Source organism: Cheilinus undulatus, linkage group 4 (genome assembly GCF_018320785.1).
Source record: "Cheilinus undulatus linkage group 4, ASM1832078v1, whole genome shotgun sequence".
Taxonomy (NCBI): Eukaryota; Metazoa; Chordata; class Actinopteri; order Labriformes; family Labridae; genus Cheilinus; species Cheilinus undulatus.
The window spans coordinates 32741325-32766076 of record NC_054868.1 but is presented as its reverse complement, the minus strand read 5'-3'; the positions used below and the strand labels follow the sequence as shown (position 1 = coordinate 32766076).

Here is a 24752-nt window from a genome sequence, read left to right as displayed (position 1 = left end):
ATGTATTTGTGATTTATTAATGCTCTGTGACCCACTGTTCTTCTCCGGCTTCTGGATCTTGACTCTCTTGTGGTTGCCGTTCTCATGCAGCACTCTGAACCAGTCTCTCAGACGGCTCACCACCTCCTTCAGGTCAGACTCGCTGCAAACTGAGGAACAATAACATTAACACTTAATGATGATGAAAGGATGCTTTATTGCCTCTCTAATCCCTGGTGGAAATGAAAAGTCAGAGTCAGCAGCCCTGAAAGTTTGTAGGTTTCCAGTATCAGGGGGGCTTAAGTTTGTCAGGAAGGGGCTTTAACAAGGGCTTTGACACCCTGAAAGAGCTTTTAATTAAGCAGAATTTACTGTTTTCTTCTGGAAGGTATCCCAGATTGCAGTGTGTGCAGCCATGTGTGTAGAAACAAGTACCTTTCTTCTCTGCAGAGCTCAGCTCAGGCTGAGCAGGGCAAGGACACATGCCGGGGCACTTCACGGCGATCTTCTTTCCTGTGATGCACGCCTGGTAGTCCAGCTTACACTGAGCAGGAGCGACAGAGACAGACAGGGAAGTGAAATCAGGATGTGAGTCTAATCAGGAGGAAATGTGGTGGTTCGGTGCTCGGATGTGTCTGTTATTATTATGGGTGAGAGATGAAGTGATTTGTGTGTGCGCTGGAACCTTGGTGGAGTAGCTGTGCCCGTCGGTGCCACAAACAGGAGAGGGGTGAACCACAGGGCAGGGTTTGCACTTTGATCCTGGACTCTGGTACAAACTGGCATCTTTGAAACTACAAAGAGGATCCAAAACACTAATTCATCACACAATTAAGACTTATTTTACCACAAGATTTTCACAATTCAAACAAATGTTCTTCCCTTTTAACATGTAAAAAATACAAGAGTTGAAAAAGTGGGATGGAGTGGGAAGGAGAATAAAAAATCCTACAATATGACAACAAAAACAAAAAAGAAAAATTTGTTAATTTAAATTTTAAATAATTTTAAGTTTAGAACGTGCCTTGCAAAGTAACATTTCTGCGTTTTGCATCTATGCTGCACCCTCTTGTTGTTGAATCACTTTCATAAACGAAAGGATTAGGATTTAAGTGTGATTATTTTCTGATTTCTGTCTTTGTAGTGGAAAATTCTGTTGTTGCTCCTGTCAGAATGGGAATTGAGGTCAGTATGGCGTTTTCTGTCCTCTGTCCAGTCTCTGGTTTCCCGGACACACACACAAAAAAAAACACGCACACACAAAGCCCATTCATATCATTTGGCAGGACTTTTCGTGTCTGTTGTAAAGCACTGGTGCCAGTGCTGGGGTAATTGGACTAAAAAGTAATGTCACACAACAGTCACAAGAGAGCTGGGGCAACCAGCAAGTAAACCAGCTGAAAAGAAAAAAGGGAAAAAGAAAACACAAACCCACCCCTCTGATGTGAATGACTAATTTTAAAGGAAAAAAAGAAAGAAAGTAAGACGGAGATTTGATTCACTTAATCCACTTTTATTTCATGTTTTAATTCTAGCTTTGTCATAGAAAACCTGCTTCTGAATGTAAGTTTGAAGAAGAGGTTTAAAGCGACATCTGAAGAGGGTTGTCACTGTACCAGGATTTTAAATGTTAGTATGAGACTATTTAAAGTTAAACAACAATAGCACCTGTTTTAGAACTACCGCATTAAAAAATAGAAGTCATAGGCATTCAATATTCAATGCTCCTTGGTTTCACAAGGAGCACAATGCAGTCAAACTCCTGCATACTGTCTAAATTGAAGAGAAAATAGGCAGCATTTGGTTTCAAAGTTGCTGCTTCAACTACTTTCATCAGTCTGAAACGTATTAATGTTAACAGAAACGTTAACTTGAAAGAAGCTCTATTTTAGCTGCTATGATAACCAATATCACCCTATCCATCTAACCATCATCTTAGTTACTAATGCTGACGTTAGCATGTTTAGTCCACTATCAAACATGGCTGCCACTGCTAATTCTTCACAAACTGTTACCATTAATGCAGACTAACATCAGAGCCAGATATAAGAAAATAAGTTGAAAATGGATTGATGGCTAGGACAGCCATTTATTGATATAGTTGATAGTTGTTGCTCAGCTGTTTTTTTGTCTTTCTGCATCTTCCTTTGTCTTTCTGTATCCTCTTCTTTCATCTTTTTTCTGCATCTCACTCTTCTATTTTTTCCTTCTGCATCTTCCTCCACTGCTATTCTCCATCTTCTTCCTCTGGTCTTCTTTTACATTTCTCTTTTGCTGCATCTCCTTCTTCTCTCTATCTGAATATCCCCTTTATATTTTTTTCTGCATCTTCCTCGACTGTTTTCTGAATCTATTTCCTCTCTTTCTGCATCCTCTTCTTCTCTTTTTTTCGATCATTTTCCCTCTTTCTGCAGCTCCTTTTTCTTTCCATTTTGCATTTTCCTCTTCTCCCTTTTTCCATCAAACTCTTCTCTCCCTCTGCATCTCCCTCTGTCCCTTTACAACCCTAACAGCTTCAGCAGATGAGTCTGTTTTGTTTGTGGTTTCTCCATGGTAAGGGGGAAATTTTCCATTCTTCTTCTTGCCACTGAAACTTTTTTGAATGTTGCTGAGTGCTGAGCTTATAGTGGAGGATTGTTGGGTCTTTATCATAATATAAAGTTCAGCCTAGACCTTACCTCTTTGTAAAGTGTCTTGAGATAACTTTGGTTATAGATTTATGCTAAATAAATAAAGCTTGAGTGAAAATTTATGTACGATTTAGACGGTGTTCAGGAGTTTGCCCACATTTTTTGATGAATTTATTATTTACCTAGGCACCTATCTCATGGAATACATTTATTTTTTTTTAAGTTTTAGTACTTTTTGATACTACTGATCATTAAATCTTATAGATTTTTATCATTTTAAATCACGACTTTGAAAAACATCAAAGATTTGCAAACTTTGACAACCTTGAACTGTGATTACCTAACTCTCCTCTGGCTCACACACGTGGCAGTCCTGGAGTCCTCAGCCACGCACACCTTGTGGCGGCTGCATTTGACCTTGAGACAGGGGTCTTTTGCTGGATCAAGGGCTGAAACCACACAAAAAAGATAAACAAAAATCACTTCTTTTTTTAAGGTATTTTGTTGTTAATAAGTGTATGACCACCTCACAGTCTCTCTATTTAAAGATCTCCCTAGAAAGGCTAATAGCATTAGCAGAGAGAAATCCTCCAAGGTTACATTTTCCTTTAGTTCTTTGAAATCCTCAGTCAATGAGAGTTGTTTCAGATCTTTGTGTTTGTGTGTTTGTGTTAAATCCAGCACCCTTCAGTTCAGTGACTGGCAATGTCTGTCTCACACTGTACTCAAACCTCTAATACGGTTAAGTACACTTACAGCTAAAAACAGATGGAACTGTTTTTAAAGGCTACTTCTGGTCTCACATCATCCTGTGTTGTTCCACACTGATCTGGGATCAGATCTCACAGCTGAGAGCCATATCTGCCTTTAAAGGAGAGAGCTGATTTTAGATCAGAGGGATCTGATCTTTGTCTGTAAAGATGAGCTGACTCTTTCTGTCCGCCTGTCAGCCATCAGCGTTGGACCGGTGCACTGGTCTGAGGCTGACAGCTGATCTGAGAACAGTTAGTGAATGACCTCTGCTCTAAAGAACCTTACTGTAATCCATGAGCAGCTTTGGCAGATTATCCTGCCTCCATCCTCCAACGCACTGTCTAATGCTATTGTTTCATTGACATGTCAGTGTGTTTGGGTGCATTTGTGTGTGTGTTTGAGGATACAGAGAGAGTGAATGTGTGTGACGTCCTGATGTGCCCGGATTCATGTGTGTATGGGCTTATCACCATCTCTAATACAATGGAAAAACCTGTGATGCTTTTAAACAGTACATTTTAGCTGGCCTGTGTGGTAAAAAATATTTAGAATGGCTTGAAATAACAATTTACACAAACTCATATCCATATACCAATAGTTTAACTGAGAAAATGTCAAATATGTCATATGGAAGATCTCACATGTCAACTATCCTTTCCTGTCTGCACTAATCCTGATATCTAAAAAAACACAATGAGTCACTGGGCTGATGTCTGTTAGTTCCCCAAATGTTTAAAGCAGAAAGTAGTTATTGGGGTAGAAATTGGTAGAAAAGACAGAATTCAAAGAAAAATGATGGCTTAACTCCAAACTAAAGCTACTGCTGGGCAGTAGGCCCGTTCACAGTGCCACTTAAAGCCATGGTATTTATGCTCCTGTGACGTAGAGGTGATCCTGTCTCTGTGCCATCTTCAGAGGTAGTAACAGAGGCGTTGCAGAGCCAAAAAGGGATCAGTGGAGCTATGTGTGAGCATGTCTGTGTGTGTGGAGCTCCCTCTGTGTTGTGTTTTCTTCCTGTTCTACAATGCTGAAACACACTGTTAACTGACATTAAGAGACGTCTAATGTCACAGCTTTAAGAAACACTATATGGACAAAAGTATTGGGCCACACCTGTTTGTTATTTGATTCAGGTGTTTCAATCAGAGATGTTGCCACAGGTGTATAAAATCAAGCACCTAGCCATGCAGTCTCCTTTTGCAAACATTTGTGACACAAAATGAGTCATTCTGAAGAGCTCTGTGACTTCAAGTGTGATACTGTGATGGATGCCACCTTTGCAATAAGACCATTCATGAAATTTCATCCCTGCTGGACATTCCACAGTCAACTATAAGTGATATTATTAGAAAGTGGAAGCGTTTAGGGATAACAGCAACTAAACCACCAAGTAAAATACCACATAAAATCACAGAGCGGGGTGAACGACTGGTGCATAAAAAGTCACCAACACTGTTGATTCCATCGCTGAAGAGCTCTGAACTTCCACTGGCATTACCGTAAGCACAAAAACTCTGCAGTGGGAGCTTCATGAAATGGCTTTCCATGGCCAAAGGGCTGCATGCAAGCCTGACATCACCAAGTCCAATACCAGGATGGAGTGGTGTAAAGCACACTGACACTGGACTGTGAAGCATTGCAAAATACAAACGTGTTCTGTGGATTGATGAATCAAGCTTTGCTGATTGGCAGTCAGATGGTCGAGTCAGGGTTTAGCGGGTGCCAGAAGAACATTACCCGCCTGACTGCACTGTACCAACTGTGAACTTTGGAGGAGGGGGGATAATGTTATGGGGCTTTTTTTTCATGGTTTAGGCTAGGCTCCTTATCTCCAGCGAAGGCAATCTTAATGCTTCAGCATACCAAGACATTGTGGACAATGCTGTACTTCAGACTTTGTGGATTTCTATTCCAACGTGACTGTCCCCTCAGTGCACAAAGCAAGGACTAGAAAGACATGGTTTGATTAGTTTGGTGTTGAAGAACTCGACTGGCCCACACAGAGCCCTGACCTCAACCCCATTGAGCACTTTTAGGATAAACAAGAAGGAGACTGGGAGCCAGGTCTTCTCGTCCAACATCAGTGCCTGACCTCATAAATGCTCTACAGAATGAATGGGCACAAATTCGCTTACAAACACTCCAAAATCTTGTGGAAAGTCTTTCTAGAAAAGTGGAGACTGATATAGCTGCAACATACCATGCTATTACAGTCCCTGTTGGTGTAATGGTCAGGCAGCTGAATACTTTTGTCTATATAGTGTATCAGTATAGATACCAAGGGCTTTGTTTTGTTTGTGAAAAGACAAAGTTTTATACCTCTGTGTGGTATATGATTGCCAGACAGTGAAAGGATTTGCTGAAAAGAAGGGCAAGGTTTTTTTTTTTGGTCCTTGTACCTCCAAAATGTACTCAGTTTCTCAAAGCATTCTCTACATATCCCACTCAAAAGAGGCTCAGACGTATGTATGTATGGACAACCCCAAAACAAAACAGCTCCAGCCCTGACGTTCCCTGGCACAGAGGCATTAGTATCTAATATGTGCACCATGTAGCATCAAACAGAGCTGTAGTGTTGGGTTACCTTCAGTGAGGTACTTTGAATGCTCCTAATTGTCCATCTGCCCTTCCCTGTTTACATTAGTATTGTTGGGATAGGCATGCGTTTGAGTGATCAGATTACAAGTAGACAGTCCTAAGTACAGGTGTGAACGGATCTGAGGCACAACAAGGATGAAACAATACATTGGGCTGTGCCTTTGGTATGTTTTGTTTTTTGTGCGATAAGGACATTTAAACACTTTCAAACCAATGGAACCAATGTTTTCCATAAACTTTTCTTTTGGATTCAAGGAAATCTGTCATGATTCGACCTATTCCATCTCCTTTGGAAAAAAATCTGCCTTCATTCTTGCATGTATTTAAATTATTTTCTTCACAAACACATCTGACATTTCAGTGACATATTTAAGTGACCTATGATAAATATTTTAATGGCTCCCTTTCCTTTTAATAGCATATAATAACCAAATGTAGACACCATTTACACCACTGTGCAAGATTTGGTATCATTTTACTGAGGAAAGAAGTGTGACCCTTTCATGACTCCAAATAATTAAATTTTATACAAAGCCCTATATCCCCTTGAATATGGAAAATACTGTATATTCCTCATTTCATGTGAAAAATCCGTAGAGAACTGAACTTTTATTGTAAACATTTAAACTAAATGTGTTCTATAAACAAAATCCCCAAATTCTGAACCAGATTTTGTCAAGTTTTGTGAGCAGTATGGTTTTCTGATGTTCTTTCTCTGCTTTTCTTGTTTGTATTTTATCACAAAGCCAACAGCACAAACACTCGAGGCTCTCTTCTTCACACCCACCTTGATCGAAGGGCTTGGATGGAGTCCATGTTCCAGGCTCCTGAAAACAAGATAAACCCATAAACAAAATCATAAGCTAACATCCACATGACATCTAGAGCTGCTAATGCATGAAAGATGAAGCAGTCATACAAACCTCCACTTCCTTTAAGAGATAGCATAAGGAGAGAAAATGAGGAATTTAGTTTGATAGGGGTTTCTCGTTTGAAATGAAATGAACTAATGGAAGTATGGGAAACATAAAGCACGGGGTTGTTCTGTGAGAATGGGTCGATGTTTTGACGGCAGATTTATGCTGTCGAGTGCACAAAAAGGGCCCCTATGTCATGTACTGCTTATTGTACCCTCATGTTTTCCTTAATGGAAATTTCTAAGAAGAAATACACATTAAGTGAACAGGGTAGAAAGATCAAAAATATAAAAGGAGTACTTATTTTAAAGTTTGCTCATGGGAAAATGCTACAATAACCATATTTCAAGCCTATTTCCGGCTGTTAGAAAAATGGTAAGCTCAGGGCTTTAAGTAAAATTAAGGCCTGAATAGCACTGCTGTGGAAGTCATAATATGCATCTGATTGACTTTAATCTTCATTTAAATTAGATAATTTTCTACTGCAAAGGACTTCTTGAAATAATCCATAACATTAGAATCTGGCACATGCATGGGTGTCAAATATAAAGACCAATAAGGCACCGAGGATGAATCCTCACCTGTTAAATTCAGATCAAGATGTTAAGGAGCAAAAGCTCTCTGTAAATAAAGAAAGCCAACCACATATTCACACAAACAAATACAAATATCAATACAAATGATTAATAATACTGTTTCACACATAAGGAAGCTTAACCTGTCCTTGGTTTAAGAGTAAATGTTCTTCAGAGACCTTCCAGTCGGTGGATCAATCACTGCCTTTGTGTTTCGACAGTCTAAATAAGGAGAGCTCTGAGGTGAGTGATTTGCCGGCTTTTAATAGAAGGCCAAGGGGGAGACACACCCACGGGTGCTGCCCTGTGATGCAAACGTCAAAGGAGCTTAAGAAACAGGGAGCTGTGAGTTTAGAGATCTTATTTACTAGGAGCTCACATTCTGTTCACTTTATTCAAAACTGACACTGCACTGTGCTCTTCAGCTACTGGCTCGACTTTCTTCAAATACAAAGGTTTATTAGTTGATTATTAGGGTCAAATTTTCCAATTCCCTACACATTCAGTGGCACTTTGCACCCACTTTTTGTAAATGAATATTGTTTCTCTGTGTGGTTCTCATCGTCTTTCTGTCTTTTTGTGTGAGACGCCAGAACAAATAGGAAAGGGAGGGACAGAGGACAAGGAGAGAAATCCTTATCAGCAAATATCCCACGGTGTAGCTCTTCAGACACCAGAGTCTGAACCACCCTGTTAGAGCTAAGTGTTGTAGATTCTGTACAGCAGCTCTAATCTCTCTTACAGGATGTATTCAATTTCAAGGTACTGGAATGAATTTTTTACAAGTTATGAAACAGACTGAAATTAACACTAATGCCTGTGAGACCTGCAAATCCAAACAAGACCACCAGTGACAACATTTAATATTGTTTTTATGTTTTTATATTAATGCCTGAAACCATTGCCATGAAGGAGGTGTCATATCAAGTGAGAGTTCATTGTGTTCATTGTGAAAAGAAAGTGGGCTGTTTTTTTTTTTTTTTTTTGGTTAAAAAGCAGTTTACAATTTTTGCAAAAGCACACATTGTCTACATAGACTGCCAAATCAGGGGCAGTCTTTGCAAGGACAAAGTTCACACTCATGAAAAGAGCTAATCGGATGTACTGTTTCTCCATGTCTGTTTAGTACTATCAGGGTTGTATTTTTTACAGTAGGGAATGAAACAACAAACAGATATTTATGTGGCTAGATTGTTTGCTACTCTCGTTCTTACAGCAGTGTTTGTCAAATGCAAAGGAAACTTATACAGTTAAACCCAGATCAGACCAAAGATTTGCATTGATGAGTTAAAACTTGCAACTACTTCCAACAGATCACTCTGCAACATTCCTATAGTTTACACCACCGCAGCTGGGGGAGACAATGTATCATTTCATAGCAGCAACTCCCTGTGCTTCAGATTCAACTTCAACTTCATGTCTGTCTCAGGTGCAGAAAAATTGTAGAGTTCAATAGAAGCGCTAGAAAAAATCAATTCATGTCACAATTGCACATATTAAGGTCAACAATTCTATAATGATTTAAATTTCCAGGAATCAATAGTTTTAAGTACTTTACTAGATCGTGAGTGTATTTTCAACTGCAGACCTGCTGTAAGTATTTTTCTCCATGTGCTGTCTCAGTCACAGATGCAGCAGGAGGTGAATGGCTCATTAGCTACACTGTTACCATTAGCAGCACTAGCTCTTAATGTCAGTAATGTTTACAATACTGTGTCTGATTCACTTACGCATTGCCTGCACTGTCTGTGGAGCCCTGAGTTACCCAGCCTATCCTCTTTTCCCTACAGAAAAGTTTTAAGACTCACAATGGACTCTACAATCCCAGGTATGAGGAAGCATGACCCAATGTATCTGTTTACTGTGCTACACTAAAGTAATGTCGCCTACTTCAGGAATGGTTTGCATGCCCAAATGTACATCATGCAGACACAACCGGAGTGAATATCAGCCAACAACTGCTGACCAGCACAGACAATAAAAAAAATTAGATCTATTGTCTGGTTTCACGTCAATGATCGGTGTTAAGGATTAATCAGTGACTGTGTTAACTGATGACTACGTGTCTGGGTTAACAATGGATCTCTAAAGCCTGATGAGTCCCTTTGTTTAGTTTTTCAATAAATTCATATTTTCCAAGCATATCTTAGATATAACAGGAAACGTTGAGCGCTTTAATAATGTAGCTACAATAACCGCTGACTCTTCCAGCTGACAAGTCACCAGATAACACGGTCACTTGTTAAAACGTAACACCTACTCTCCTCAACTCACTCTCTATTAATCTTTTTATAGGCAAATAATAATATGCAGCCCCTGAATGCACAACAGACCAGAGTAGAAGCTGAAATTATCACCTCTCTTTAAGAAACAGGGAATGTTTTGTGAATCAAGAATCAGTTGAATTGAATTGCGACCCCAGAATCAGAATCAAATCGAATCTGGAGATACTTAAAGATTCACATCTCTAGTGTACAATATGAACACAGACAGTGATAATGACTTGCTAACTAATGTTGCAATCAGTTGAAATCAGTCCATGGGTACAAAGAAGATTTAAGGGACTTATACCTTTAATGAAATAAGCTTGTGGCTGGAGACATCTCATCTTCTGTTAACTTCACATGGGGTGTCATAATGACAGGCTATTCCTTCAACATAATCAATAAATCTTCTCTGTCATCCAAAACTCCCCCATTGTGACCAGCAAGTGACTACATTTTGAGCTCATTTCACAGAAAAAGGTCACAAAGTTCTTCACGATGAATAAAATAAGATTAAAATAAAACAAGAAAAACAAAGCATCAGAGAAATGAACCTCAACACATACATGTAAATGTCCAAATTTTTGTATTGTTTAAGTTGTTCAAAAACCAAAAGCTTAAAACACTGCTGACCATTTGCAACACAGTAATGGTGACTCTGACTTCCTCACTGGGCTTCCCTTCAGACATGCCTTATATACTAAAATCAACAATTTGGGACCAGTCATACTGAATCGCCGGTAACACCATCAGCCGGGTGATTTGACCTACACAAGTGTCCCCAGTGACGTTATAAAACTGTCTCGTTGCATCACGAATCTTTGGTCTGAACTGAGCTTAACAGGATTACTGACCTGCATTTCATGACACATATTGTTATTTGACTCAGACAGTGCTGAACCATAGGTTATTTGCTGTCCTTAATGGTAATTAAACTCAACACATCAATGAAACTAATGGAGTGTTACACCTCTACCAAGACTGAACATGAGAGTGTACACATGACTCGCTTTGATGGAATACTCACATCTCAACCAGACTTACTAGACCAGACCCATGTTCAGCATGATGCTACATCTTTATGTCTTTATGGTTTGTATGCACATGTTCAGTGTGTGTTCATACCACACACCCTTAAGCTTTGACACTATACCACATCATCCTCATTATTTTTCAAATGCCAACTGGAAGAGCCTTCGTTCATGCAATCTTTAAGGTGATAAGGTCAGCTCTTGCCTTTTCTCATCTCTGATTAATTCCTTTCATTGCTGACTCTTCCTGATCCTCTGCACCATCACCACATACTTCTTTTTACTCATCATATTGCCTCTCCCTATCTTAATCTTCCACTGTAAAGGACCATGTTATAAAAGAGGATAAGACGTATTTCTCCATCTTGTGCGCTGTACTTCAACATCTTAATCTGAAGGAAACTGGCATGCTGAAAGCTTTGCAGACAAAAAGCCAAAGAGAAAGGTACTTTTGTTTCTGTACAGGATGGTCCCCCTCCAGCACTGCAGACCATGAAGTCTGAATAATGAGAACATTGCATTATGGGGCTGGGCCCTCCAGACCAGTCAAGACAACAAAAGTGCTCGCGGTGTGATTCCATAATGGAATCAGCGGATGCACGCAAATGTGCACACAGAAAAAGAGCTCTGAACCACACATACTCATACAGTATGCACTTCCACATGCACACACAGAGCTCTATAAACAAACAAACTTATCACCACAGCACTGGCTGGAGTGCCAGAATCTGTCAGCACTACAAAACATCAAATAGCCGCATGAATGCACTCCACTGCACATGCATGCAACCAGCCTCTCACTTTCCAACAAACCACACAAAACCAAAAAAAAAATCCTCAACAGGTCTCATGGCATCCTGCTAAAATAACCCATTTTCAGTTTACCTCTCCAGGTAGATCCACCTCTAAATCTCTAATAGAGTGTTTTCTTTAGCTAAAACCACACACAAGCACAACAGCACGTTTTCCCCCTTGTTGTTAACATGTTAGTATGCCAGTGTGCTAACTGGTTTTGAGTTATGTTATCTGCAAGTCAATAATGGCCTTTGACAATCCTTTTTCTCACCCTTCCTTCCCTTTCCCGTCTCCTTGCTGCCCTCCTCTCTAACTTCCAACAGTAGAAATATGTGCATGTTTTCATTGTACTGGCTCTGCTTGTCTTGCTCAAGCTTGTCGCCTGCATGCACGCACACAAATACACACCGAGGTGCTTTGAAGTGGAAAAGGCCTCCAGCTCTGTACCTCCCCTACATCATTCACCCTCCACAGCCTGAGCAACACAGGATGGGCATGCACGGTGAAAAATATCACACAAAGAAGAGCTGCGGTGAGAAGAGGATGAAAGGTATAATCTGCTCTAATGAGGCTGCTCTAAACAAGATTCTCTCCTATAGCATTTACGCATCTCTCTCATCATAGCACATCATTCATTGTATTTGTCGCCACTTTCTCCTCTCCTTCATCTTTCATCTAACCACCTTGGCAGGGCTGAAAGCAAGCCAAGGCCCACAAACGGAGCAGAATGTCTAAAAAAACGTGTGATGGCACCAGTGCAGCTCATAGAGCCCCAGGCCCCTCCAGCCAATCCTAACAGGACGTACAGTAAATCAGTGGCCAAGATCCTATCTAGTGCACTTAACAGGAGACCCACTTATGGGCCTTGCTGAAAGATGAAAGTGACAGTACACGCCTAAAATTTTAAATCAGAGTGATGCAGAAGTCTGCACTGAATATTGGCACATAAGATTAAAAAAGTGGGTTCTACTGGAGGGTTTTGCTGCAGTCATGACCGATGGAAAAATGTAAAATGGCAAAACAGTGCTGAAAACCCAAACTTCAGAATAAATACTGTCATTAGGTCATGCAATTACATTGTCAATGTAATGTCAGTGTTTTAAGCGTTTTTTCAAATATCTGCCTCAGGACTATGGATGAAATTTGGCTACTGTGCTATATTTGGCATAATAGTATAGATAAGAATTGCTTATGTTGATTCATGTGCATTGTACTAATTCCATTAAATGAATTAATAGATAAGTCAGGAGTTTGCTCATCAATTTCACTGTTTCCCAAGTTTTTACTTCTTTTTTTAACAGTATTCGTCAGCATTATACTACATAAAGACACTCTGATAACATCACTTGCCTTTTGAAATGTTTCACTGTATAATCTGTGTTCATAGCAGGTGAGCTGCATGTGTGAAGGCTTTTTGTTAATGAGTGGTATGTCCCAATCATCTTCCTTGAGTGCAAAAACACACGGTCAAGCAGCAGTGAGAAGTTGCAGAAACACATCAAAATGAAAGCATATGAAGCCTACATTTTAGCATGAGATGTCGCACTTCAATCGGCACATGTCCCGAAGGGTTGTCCTTTAGGACGCCCTTTTCAGAGTCAGAATCAGCTTTATTGGCCACGAATGCTTATGCAACAAGGAATTTGACCCCGGCTGGCTTTGCTCTCAGTGTACAGGAATTAAACATTAAATACAAAAACTAAATAAAAAAGTATTAAGAATTAGGCTAAGATTTAAATATGTACAAGCTCTTGAAGGTATTATTTCTAGTATATAAAAGTCCATGTGTATTTATAGTATGGATGAAAGATGTGCAAAAGGTGCAAGAATGCTGACTAGATATGATCAGAGAATAAAACATGCAAGGATGTGGGTATATATTTACATGAGGTAGATAAGACAATTTAGCGATGTGCATCTGATGTGAGGTGTTTTACCACAGTGAGCTACAGTATTACAGTGAATAGATTAATCACTTGCAGCATTTGAGTACAGTAAATAGATCACATTAATAATGAGTGAGGCATTTGGTCACAGAGAGAATCTTCAGCATTTGAGTTATAGTAAATAGATTAATTACTAGCAGTATTTCAGAAAGTTACCAGATTAAATCAGTACAGTAATTAGATTAATTAGTGCATGTGTGTAATTTTACCATTTCTCTCATATTCAAATGTTACAATGTTCCAGTGTCATTCAACAGATGCTTCTGTCCAAAGTGACGCACATCCACCCCATCATGCTGTAAATGATAACTATATATCAGTGTTAATTTTGTCGACTAAAACTATGATTAAAAATCATAGCCTTTTTTTCCATGACAAAAATCAGACTAAGACTAACAAAAACAGATCTGTGATGACTAAAACTGACAAAAAGTAAGTTTAGTTTTCATCAAGATGACAAAAACAAGACTAAAATGTAATGTAGTTTTCGTTGGACATTCAAAATCAGTGATATTTCTCCACTGGTGGTAAATCTGTCTAAAAACAAAGCATCTGTATCTCTTCTTTCTCTCAGCAGTAGAAAGCAGGGACCCCAGGTCTGGCAAAGTGCAGAGAACACGGTACCATGATTTGGTACCAGAATCACGCAAGAAAATAAATGCTTGGACTAAAAATAAAGACTAAAATGTGAGGAATTTTTATGGACTAAAACTAGACTAAAATGTTTCAGAGTTTCTGTCAACTAAAACTAAACTAAAACTAAAAAGGGCAGAAATGACTAAAATGGGACTAAAACTAAAAGACATTTCATCTAAAGACTAAGACTAAGACTAGAATTAAAAATAGCTGACAAAATTAACACTGCTTTGTATGATTTAAAAAAAGAAAAAGAGCATTTTTTTTTTTACAAAAATGCTTGGCTGTACATACACCTGGCTGGCCCACCCAAGTATTGTCAATGTGTGAGAAAAACCAAAATTTATGTTCATGAATCCATCATCACACTTTAAGTGTGTTGAGTCTCTTTTCAGTAAGCTTTGACTAGTTTTAAGCTGTATAAGAATAAAAATGTAGGTCATGTCTTTGTCAGCGAAGACTCTGGTAAAGTAGGCTATTTCTAATGTACAGTTATCATCATCACAGCTCTAACATGAATTGCAAAAATAACATTTTAGTGTTTTATGTGCTAAACTTACCCAGAAAAGAATGTCATAAAGACATGTTGGTATAAGAGAGAAATTTTTTTTTTTCACTCGCCAAAACTCCTCCCATCCCTTTCCTGTTTTCAGTTTTTGAAAGCTTACTTCACTTAAGAATATATACAGCTTCATAGATAAAGAACATACTTGAAAACTGAGTGTCATTACAATGTATGTAGCAGTAGCACTTAAACTCTGCTTTTAACATTTTGTACCACAAGCTAACACCAGCTTTGTCTTGTGGTTAGTGAAGCTAGGCAGCACCTGCAGTTAGCATGGCTTTGAGTACTAAATAAAGTAAGCGTGCATTTTTTTAATTCAAGAACTGGGTGATAGAATTAGTTTTAAATAAGTGATATTTACATCAGAATTTAGTAATCTCTTAACCTTAGGATGAGGATTAATGCTTAATGGGCAGCTTTCAAAAAGCTAAAGGTGCATTTGTGAGTATATAATGAAACACACTTAGACTGTGTGTTCTAATGTGTTTTTTTCTTCTCATCAGGGTCATGTATACTTAGTTCTCTTTTCAACCTTATCCTACCCCTCTGTTTATATGCTGTATGTAACTCATTGGAACAGTTCTGCAGGCTTAGAGATAGTGCAGCATGTGTCACGACAAACTGTTGCCACCCTTTAATGTAAACCGGCCCCTCCAGCTGTAGCTTCTATATGCAGTGCGTGACTCTGTGATAGTATTGGGATGCATGTGTTATTAGGTGTGACTACGCTAATCAGACCAGCTTCAGTTCAAACTACAGCACATGAAGATACTGACCTATTTTCAGGCCTCTGTGTCGACAACAGCTGTGGCTGGGCATGTTATGTTTTCAGGTTGTTTGTCAGGGCCATTTTTTGTAAACGCTGATATCTCAAGACTGCTCTGAGGGATTTTTGCAAACTTTTCACAGGTTCCCACGCTGACCTTAAGAATGAACTGATTTGATTTGATTTTAGAGGTCAAAGGTCGGAATATGTCGTCCAGGTCATCCATTACCTGCGATGCAATATCTAAAGAATGCTTGGAGAAATTTATTTAAAAGTATACACAAATGTCCACTTTGACTGCTGACCTGATTATATTTTAGAGTTCATGGATCAAAGATCATGGCCATTCACTCATATGTCTGTCCATTTCTAGTAAACGTTAACCTTGCAAAGCAGATGGATTGGCCAGATTTCATGTCTGTCATCAGGCAGATCCATCTTGTAAAGCTCCAGTCCAAAATTACTGCTCTGGTCTGAGAACAGACCTGACCAATCAGTGTTATCTGAGTACAATGAGAAGGTAGTTACAGTTGAGGTTTAGTTGTACTCAAAAGCCAATAGCAATGGCTGTCGCTGGTGTCGCATTTAGCTTGGATGTAGCGCTAGTATAGTGAGAGTTCTTATCAGAAGTGGAGCACATTTTTCTGTTGAATAAAGAGCAGGTAACAGCACTGAAAGCTTTTCATGATGGTAAATACTCTTCTCCTGACCTGCTTCAGCATGAGTTTGCTATAGTTACAGGTAGGGCTTATAGTTGTACTGTAAGCTGATGTAGCATTTAGCTCAGATGTAGCTATAGCGGCAGTTTGATCATAGCTGGGCCCCATTTCTTTATTCAAACAAGGGATAAGAGCCACTGATCGGAAACTACGGCTCTACCAGACTGTCGAGTGCAGGCTTCTACTGGAGCTTCTACTGGAGCTGCACATGTCCGCTACCTCATTTTGCCTTGTTGCATTGATCAGCCTGTAATGAATGTGACAGGACGTTTGTCCAATTACTTTCTCTTAAAGCCATGCTCTTCCCAAACGCTTTGTATGGGAGGCTTCACAGATGAATCTGAAATACACACCATGCAATGGATTTGTAAAACAGTATACCCACAAAATAATCACAATTTAGAGGTACTGGACCAAGGTCACTGTTATCTTAAAGCTTATGAGCTCAGCATTTCAAAAATGTATTCAGGGATTTTTCGTCAAATTTTGACTTACTTGTGTAGTAACGCTGCTTATCACACACCTTGAGGCAGGGCTGTACAGTACGACATATATGTCGCAAATGCTACGAGAAAATTGGTCTGTGCTAAGAGGTTTTCACTCCTCATCGCACAGGTGCTATGACAAAGTGAGAGAGGTGTGTGCATGCCAGACACGCAGATAAGACTTTAGGTTTGGCTTGTTGCCCCAAAAACTTAACTCTACTTTGATTTGAGATTTGAATTTCATGCCCAATCCATTTATTTCTTATTTCTGGTACATTTTAGACTCAAGCAGAATGTTTTTTCATCTCGTCATGTGCAATCCTGTGCGTCTGGAGCGCAAGAGAGAGAGAGAGAGGGAGAGAGAGAGGAGCACGGAGGAGTAGATAATACAGCCCCACACTGTAGAAACTTTGTGTGTATTGTTGGGGTAAAGACGCAATTTAGAGATAGTTTTTTGTTTTTTATTATCATTGAACTCCAATAGTACTAATGTTATGATTACACTGTTAGAGAGAAAAGAGCATCTGTTCATTGACATTAGGTCTATAAACATCAGAGCCCAGTGTGATACTACAATATGGACCAGACTCTAACAGTGTATGATTAATTTCTACTAATGTTAGGAATATTGTCCTATTACTCTGAGTATCTGTAAATATATAAAGGGTGTCCAAACTGTGGCCTGTGGGCCAACTGTGGCCCTTGGTCCTTTTGAAATGGCCTGCAAGAGATCCATTTAAAAAGGCCCACATAAGAACATAAACCTTTACTCTATTTCTTAGTTTGACTAGGAACCCACAATATTGGGGTTTATACAATATGGGGATATTTACAAATTAAATTTAGCTGATATCAATACCAATATAAATGTATAAATGTAAATAATAAATAAATGTATATAAATGTAGTTTAGACCTAACACTTCAGTCCTTGAAACACAGTTTAAGGATCAACAAAGAAACATACTTCAGTCTCTAGAACACACTAAAGTTTCAGTAATAAGGATGAACACAGAAAAAGACTTCAGCTGTCAGTCAGTCTTGCCAAAAGTAAAAAAAAAAAAAAAAGATGGATACAAACAAAAGGTTTCCAGCAGCAAACAGCAGCACAAACTGAGCTCGTTTGCTCTTCTGTCTGATCTCAAAGTCTGATTTCCAAATCATACTGCTCTAATCACCTTTAAACACCACACTTCTGTAAAGTTAGTCAGCTTCCAGTAGTTTGCTCTTGTTTTGTGTCTGAATGTAGAGATGAACCATCAGTGACTCTGTTCTCTGTGATTGGCTGTTTGCTTTGATAGACATTAAAGATAATTGTAATTTAGGCTGTTTTGGTTTTGTTTTTCAAGTACATTCACTTACTAAGCATATATTTTGGTTACATGTTGGTTTTATAGCTGTAACAAACATTTTATATATTGTGCTACAGGTTTTTTGTTCAGTGCTACAAGATTTTCAACCTCTGTAGCACCAGGGCAAAAAAAAAAGTTAACGTACAGCCCTGCATTGAGGCATGTAACTGACAAGCGGTAATTCTAGTTATAGAAATACATTGATTTTTAAACTGCAATATTCACATTCTTCCTTATTTCCGCTATGTATGAAACTGTTCCACACACATCGTGCTTCATGAACATGTCGCTTCCTAGCTCAGGGGCTATCACTGCATGCAATTCATTGTATGATATCTTCACAATGTCTGGTTCACAACATGACTGAATCACATATTTTAATGGCTTTCCAATCTTTACAACAATTTGATGCAACTAATGAACAAATATGCTTTTTTTTCAATTCTCTGAAAATAGCAGTTTCACATTTCCATTTTCATTATTTCAACCTACAAATTAAAGTTTTTTTTTGTCAAATTTGTTACTAACCAGGTGGCAAGTATTTTTTTTTTTTTTTTCACAAATCCTAAATCAAGTATATACATGACATGCCCTGTATTTTTGGAATACTTTTTAAATAAATAATAATAATAAAAATAAACAAACAGCAATTATACTTTTGACAGCCTGATTAAAATTGCCCATATCTGTATTGATTTTCAATATTATTGTTCAGTATTGGTACACCCCTCACCTCAATGCCTACTAGGTTGAAATATCATATTTTATACAATCTAGAACCAAAACAGTGTAAGTGCATCAGACTTTTATTTTAAACTACACTGAGTAGCAGCATATATAAAGTTATTTTGGCCTGTATTTGTACATGCTTTGTTCTATCTGTACCAATATAAACATAGTAATGATACAAGTCTAACTGCTGACAAACATCTCAACAGAACAGAAACTAAGTGTCACAGACTGCGATGTCTCTCTTTCAATCGGCATTTCATAAGAGTACCTTTGCACACTGCACCCTTAGGTGAAAAAGCAAGAACAAAAAGAGACACGCAGACAATCTGGGACACAGCCCTTCAACAGGAAATGAAATACACGCACTTATAGAGCACACCGTGCTCCACCTCTACCTCTTAAGCCTGAAACCTGAAAGTTAAAACGTATCTATCTATCTATCTATCTATCTATCTATCTATCTATCTATCTATCTATCTATCTATCTCTTCCCTCTGTCTTCCTCCCTCTCTTTCTTTAAATAGCTCAGCACATGGCCAATCACATCTCTTCTCTCCTGACACTCCATTTGCATAATCCAAATCCTGCTCAATAGTGAACCTGAGGTGTATCACATGTGTCCACCTGAGCTGGCAGGTTCTCACTGCCTGAATGTGGCAGGAAAATTCTGTTACACATAAAATATTAAGAATAGTATTTAAAAGAGCACTTACTATTAACTTGAAAGAAAAAGTTTCTCCTGCTCTCTGCTCTTTCTGACATCAAATACATCAAGGTCTCTAATACAGCGCTAGCATGCAGCACGGTGGTAAAACGACTCATTAAAGCCAGTGTGAGAGTAAAGTGTATTTTCTCTGGTGCATTGTTGTTATTGCAGTAACGCTCCTGAATAAAGTGCCTGTTTCTTATAATTAATGTGTGTGTGGGGGTATTTGGTCATAACTGCTTTTTTTGTGTGTGTCTGCTTGTGTGCATGAGTGTGAGTGTGCATAAATCCCTTCTGCTTGTGTGGGTCCATTCACTGCAAAAGCCCTTAGAGGCAAGATATCATCCCACCAAACATACTGCATCTAAAACCTACGTACATCTTTCTCTGAAAGACTTTTTGAATCATTCACTAATTTAGAGTGAGAATAAGAGTAAGGATTTCTGCTATTACATTTAATATTCAGCTGAGAAGTTTTTGTTATGAGCAAAAAAATAAATAAATAGACAATATATCTATAGGGATATACTTAAGCAAAAATAAACATATTTTGAATGGATCATTTCAAAATAAAGATCAAGATGTGACAGTCAAACGTAAATGGGCTGTTCTAGGATAAGTAGAGCTCTAGGGAGCTTCCTGATAACATTCAGATTTCTACATCTATCCATCCACACAGCTCACAACAATACACTGTGAAGTGCACAAAAGATATTTTGTGAATAATATGAAAAACCAGTGCTATGTTGTCTAAAACAGGGGTTCCAAAACCTTTCAGTCCACAACCCCCAAAATAACAGTGCCAGAGACCGGGGACCCCCACGGTCTCAGGGGGTGGTTCTTGCATAGCTGCACTCAGCCCTTGGCATTTAAAAAATAGTCTTATTCAGACTTAATTTTCAGGATTTTGTTTTTAAAGTACTTTGATTTCAGGATAAATCTCCCCTAATGACAATGGTTTTATTTTAAATTGAGCTAACTATGCATTTACCTTTACAATAATGGGTACATTTTCAATTCGAACTCATTTAAAAATTGGAGGAAGGCATATTGCGACCTCATTCTCCATGTCTCGTGACCCCCTCTGTAATTTTCTTTCACTTTAGCCAAACATTTTACAAAAACAATATGATCTAATGAGTGAAATTGGCATCTATGGAGAAAAATGTTCACAAAATAGTTTCAAAGAAATGTATTCAGTCTCTGTATTTGAAATCAGAGGCAGTAAATAAGTAAATATCATCATGTGTCGCAATCTGAGCAAACAAAGTCTAATTCTATGTATTCAAGCAGGCCTGCTTGGCTGTCATACCTGGAGGAGAGGTTTGTGAGGCCAGGAAAAGAAGTGGGGTCAGATTGTCCCTGCAGAAACTGTGCCAATGAGTTCCAAACTGCCTACTTCTTTACTGAATACTTTATATTTTGAGTGCATAAGTGCGCTTGAATTATGAGGAAGGCAAAAAAGCAGTGTGCTACTGGCATACTCAAAGCCATCCAAGGAATGAGTGTCATACTTTGGACACTTCCCACCCTCATCAACATCTCATTGGTGATGTAGCAGGTCTGTCATGATTTGTCACCACTAGCGGGCTAGTGTGCTAGCTAAAAGTAGCATCCACCTGGTAGCAAACATGCTACTAACAATGGTGGCACATAATAATCACGGATTAAAGCAAATGTGGTAAACGTACACGCCTAGTGTACTAAAGTAAGAGTAACAAAGCAGAGGGTTAACCTCATGGCAAGGCAAAGCATACTGATAAACAATATGGCACTATGTTTTCTCAAGGAGCAACAAAAGTCACAGGTAGGAACCCTGCTGGTGAAATGGTCAGGCTGCAGAATACTTTTGTCCATATAGTGCAGTTTTGGTTTGGATGCAGGATCACTCGGTGGATAACTTCACTCATGGTGCAAATGATCCAAAAAGAACCACTGAATACCAAGCAGCATCCAAACACGACTAAACACTTATATAAAAAAAAAAAACTCTGCCCAAGGGCATCATGGGAAAACCAGCCTACCCCACCCCCCAGATTTGAAATTGAAAGGGGCGGAGCTTAGATCATTTGAGTCTCTAAAGAGTTGAAATAACACTGGTAGATCAACACTGTTGAAGAACTTCAACACTGAAGCCCAATTCACTTGAAACTCTGGGAGTGAAACTGACATGTTTAACTCTGAGATATCAACTGTCCAGTTTTTGCTGTGATCAACAGCTGTTGTGCTGAATGAAGAGTATGGTTAATCTGGTTAAAACTTAAGTAAAGTAAAAGTACTGATTTCAAAATGTACTCAAAAAGTAAAAGTACCTAAAAAAACTACTTAATTGCAGTAATTTGACTAAATGCAATTTATTAATTCCACTTCTTCATTAAAGTAGTGGTTTTTGTTTTGTTTATATGTCTGTTAAGATTCTAGCCAAATTGTTAATATTTGTAAAAATGCAGTGGCTAGTGTTAGCCCAGCTAAGTTCAAAGAAGCAGTGCATGGTTTGGAACAACACAACCCTGTTGATTTTAGTATTGTCTACATCATTGAAACACTGTATACTGCAGTAAAGTGAACTGGCAAAAGTGTGTGATTTGGATAATTCAGTATTGGCATATCCAGGGCCAGCTTCCTTATGTTTTAGGTCTGTTTGCATGTTCATCTGGCCTTACTGCCAACTTTGATCTAACTTCTAACTTAGGCTCTGCACACTGTGCCACCATTTGCCCAAATCAACAGCAGCTACTCCTAACATGTTACCAAAAAAGCTGTTTTTGTTGTTTTTGTTTTTTGCCATTTCCTTCCCTTCTGGTCAACTTCTTAGTTAAATTACTTCAGAATCAGAATCAGAATGCTTATCCAACAAGGAATTTTACTTTGCTCTCAATTTACAGGAATTAAGCAATAAGATACACATGCAAGCTCCTGTAAGGCATTTCTACTAATACATACAAGTCAATTTCAACATGAACACTCCTCAGGTGCTTTAAAGCTGCTGTGGTGAGTTTTTAACTGTGCATAAAAAAGACTGAAGTTCTTACCGATGCCTCTGTATCTTAACCTGACATGCCAGATGGATTTGTTTCACACATCCATCTGGAAAACCTCTCATACACAGCATTTGGGAAAGGGAATGCCCGCGAAAGCGCTGCCCCTCGTCGCTGATTGGTCCTGTAAATTTCTAACCCGCCCAAACGGTTCAGACGGGATCTTTGCAAGATGGATTCACCAGTAAGAAACACGGAAACGTGTGTATCCATCTGCTTTGCAAGGTTATCTGTATGTCCCACAAAACATGCCCAGCTGCACAAAGACTGGCAGTTTTAGTTATTTCTTATGTCTGCACCTGTTGCAGTGGGGTAGTTGTCAAACAAGGTTCAATAACTTTCTGCAAAAACAGCTTTTTATTAGTTTTCCTCAGGATATAATTAGTGAAACTGACTGTTACAAGAAAAAAAAAAGATTTTTGAAAACAACATGTGCACATGTATGGGACATGAAGTACTTGGAGGCAGCTAAACTGGCACAAATTAAAAGTTCCTCCCTGGAGCTTTAAGTTTTGCTAAGCTAGCCCTGGCCTAGCTAGGCTGACTGGGCTGTTGTGATCCTGCTCTTGGTATGAAAGGGCATGGAGGAGGAAGGGGGAGTCTGTGCCGTCTTGGCTCCAACCATTCACTTTGTATCACACTGCTTCTGCCCCATTCAGCTTTGACTGGGGGTTTAGTCTTCAAATAACTGCCACACATGACCACTGGTCAAGATTCAAGGCTTTGCTGTAGATATGCAGGGTTTAAGCCTTGTGAGCTTGATAATGGTGATAATCAGAGGCTGCATGGTAGGCATGTGCCATGAACCCCAGGAGCCAGCAGCATTACTCACCTTATATAAACATGTCAATCAGGGTAATGGTGGCTGATAGCACCAAGACACTAGGCAGAAGCCTTATGAAGCATATCAGCAGCAACACAATCAATGCTAAAATACTGAAATGTCCCTTTGAAGTCCTTTCAGGGAGCTTACAGTGCTTTATGCCCACCGTTACCTGTGCTTTTATTCTGACAGTATAGGCCTAACCCTCTCCTAACAAACACACAATATAGGCCTAAGTGTAATAAAAATATTATCATATTCAACGGTGGTTTCCAGCTATTACCTTGAGCTAGGTGTCAATTCCTCTTTTTGATAGAACTACATCCTCCAGGTTTCCCTGCTGCAGACTACCTCCCTCACACCTGCCCATAATTAGGCCCCATTTTCGGGGACTCGGTGTTGCCTCTATGGCGATGCTCGCTTCTCAGAGGCCTTGCATCTCTCTCAAACACTCACAGAAAGAAGACTAGTGCCTGCCTCGCTGGTATATTTACTGTCTCGCTGTATCTGGAGACGAAACGTGTGACAAACAGCACAGCACAACACAACGGGCCCCGTGACGCGTCGCTTGGACACAACGAGAAAACGAGGAGCGCATGATCACAAGCCAATGAGGGGTGGCTATAGGGGAGAAAGAAAGAAAAAAAAAAGGAGGGGGAGGAGGATGGGGGGTGTAAATGAGATAATGAGGAGGAAAAGGGAGCTAATAATAATGACTTACATCTCTGAATTTATCCCATCTTCCGGCCAGCCACTTATCGTCCAGAAAATTGCCGCTGTCGGAGCGAGCGGAGACGTGTCCGAAGGCGACGGCGCACACACAGAGCAAGGCGACGCTCAGCATCTGCGGACACACAACAACAGCACGGAGAGAGGAGGACATGAGAGCCGGGCTGGAGGACACCGCAGTTGTGTTGAAAACAAGAGGACCCAAGCTAGCAAAGGATGCTAATCTTAAGCACTGAGTGTAATCACGCGGAGGTGTTTTTCCCCTACCTTGTCGCATCAACCGCTCACCAGACTGTATGTGCTCACTGCCGTTTTTCTGTCACTAGTAATAGCAGCGCTCTCTCGCTCTCCCTCTCTCTCTCCCTCCCTCTCCCTCGCCGCACCGGCTGTCTGTGCGCAGCAGAGAGCGGGAACGCGCATGACACCGTGCGCGCGCTGCTCTCTCTCCTTCTTTTCCTTTTTTCTCTCCTCTCCAGTGCGGAGGAAAGAGTCATGATGGCTCACTGTGGGCTGTTATCAGGCCACCGCACAACAGTCTCATACTGATTACGTTTTATGACAAAATGGGATTAAAGGTTGGGTGAATGATATGTATCCTAGCAAAAATATAGTTTTATGATACACAAAACAAACAAAAACAACTAAAAATACCAAAGGTCAAAAAAATCACTACAAACGATTATTTGATGTTGAAAAAAACAATTTTATTTATTT

The 24752-nt window shown here is 39.4% G+C and overlaps 1 protein-coding gene across 2 annotated transcripts in view; it reads right to left on the bottom strand.

The window, feature by feature from the left end:
* The window catches only part of spock3 (SPARC (osteonectin), cwcv and kazal like domains proteoglycan 3), a 30066-nt gene extending 5621 nt beyond the window's left edge, over positions 1–24445 (bottom strand). The window contains exons 1-8 of one of the 2 annotated variants that reach the window (XM_041785045.1): positions 24306–24445; positions 24031–24153; positions 6884–6892; positions 6748–6787; positions 2950–3058; positions 665–773; positions 415–523; positions 36–149 (exon numbers count right to left, since the gene is read on the bottom strand). In XM_041785045.1, coding sequence (XP_041640979.1) covers positions 36–149; positions 415–523; positions 665–773; positions 2950–3058; positions 6748–6787; positions 6884–6892; positions 24031–24153 — 613 coding nt within the window. In that variant the 5' untranslated portion in view covers positions 24306–24445. The remainder of the gene's footprint in view (positions 1–35; positions 150–414; positions 524–664; positions 774–2949; positions 3059–6747; positions 6788–6883; positions 6893–24030; positions 24154–24305) is intronic. The other variant, XM_041785046.1, reaches the window with a different exon arrangement.
* Between the last annotated feature and the right edge of the window lie 307 nt (positions 24446–24752).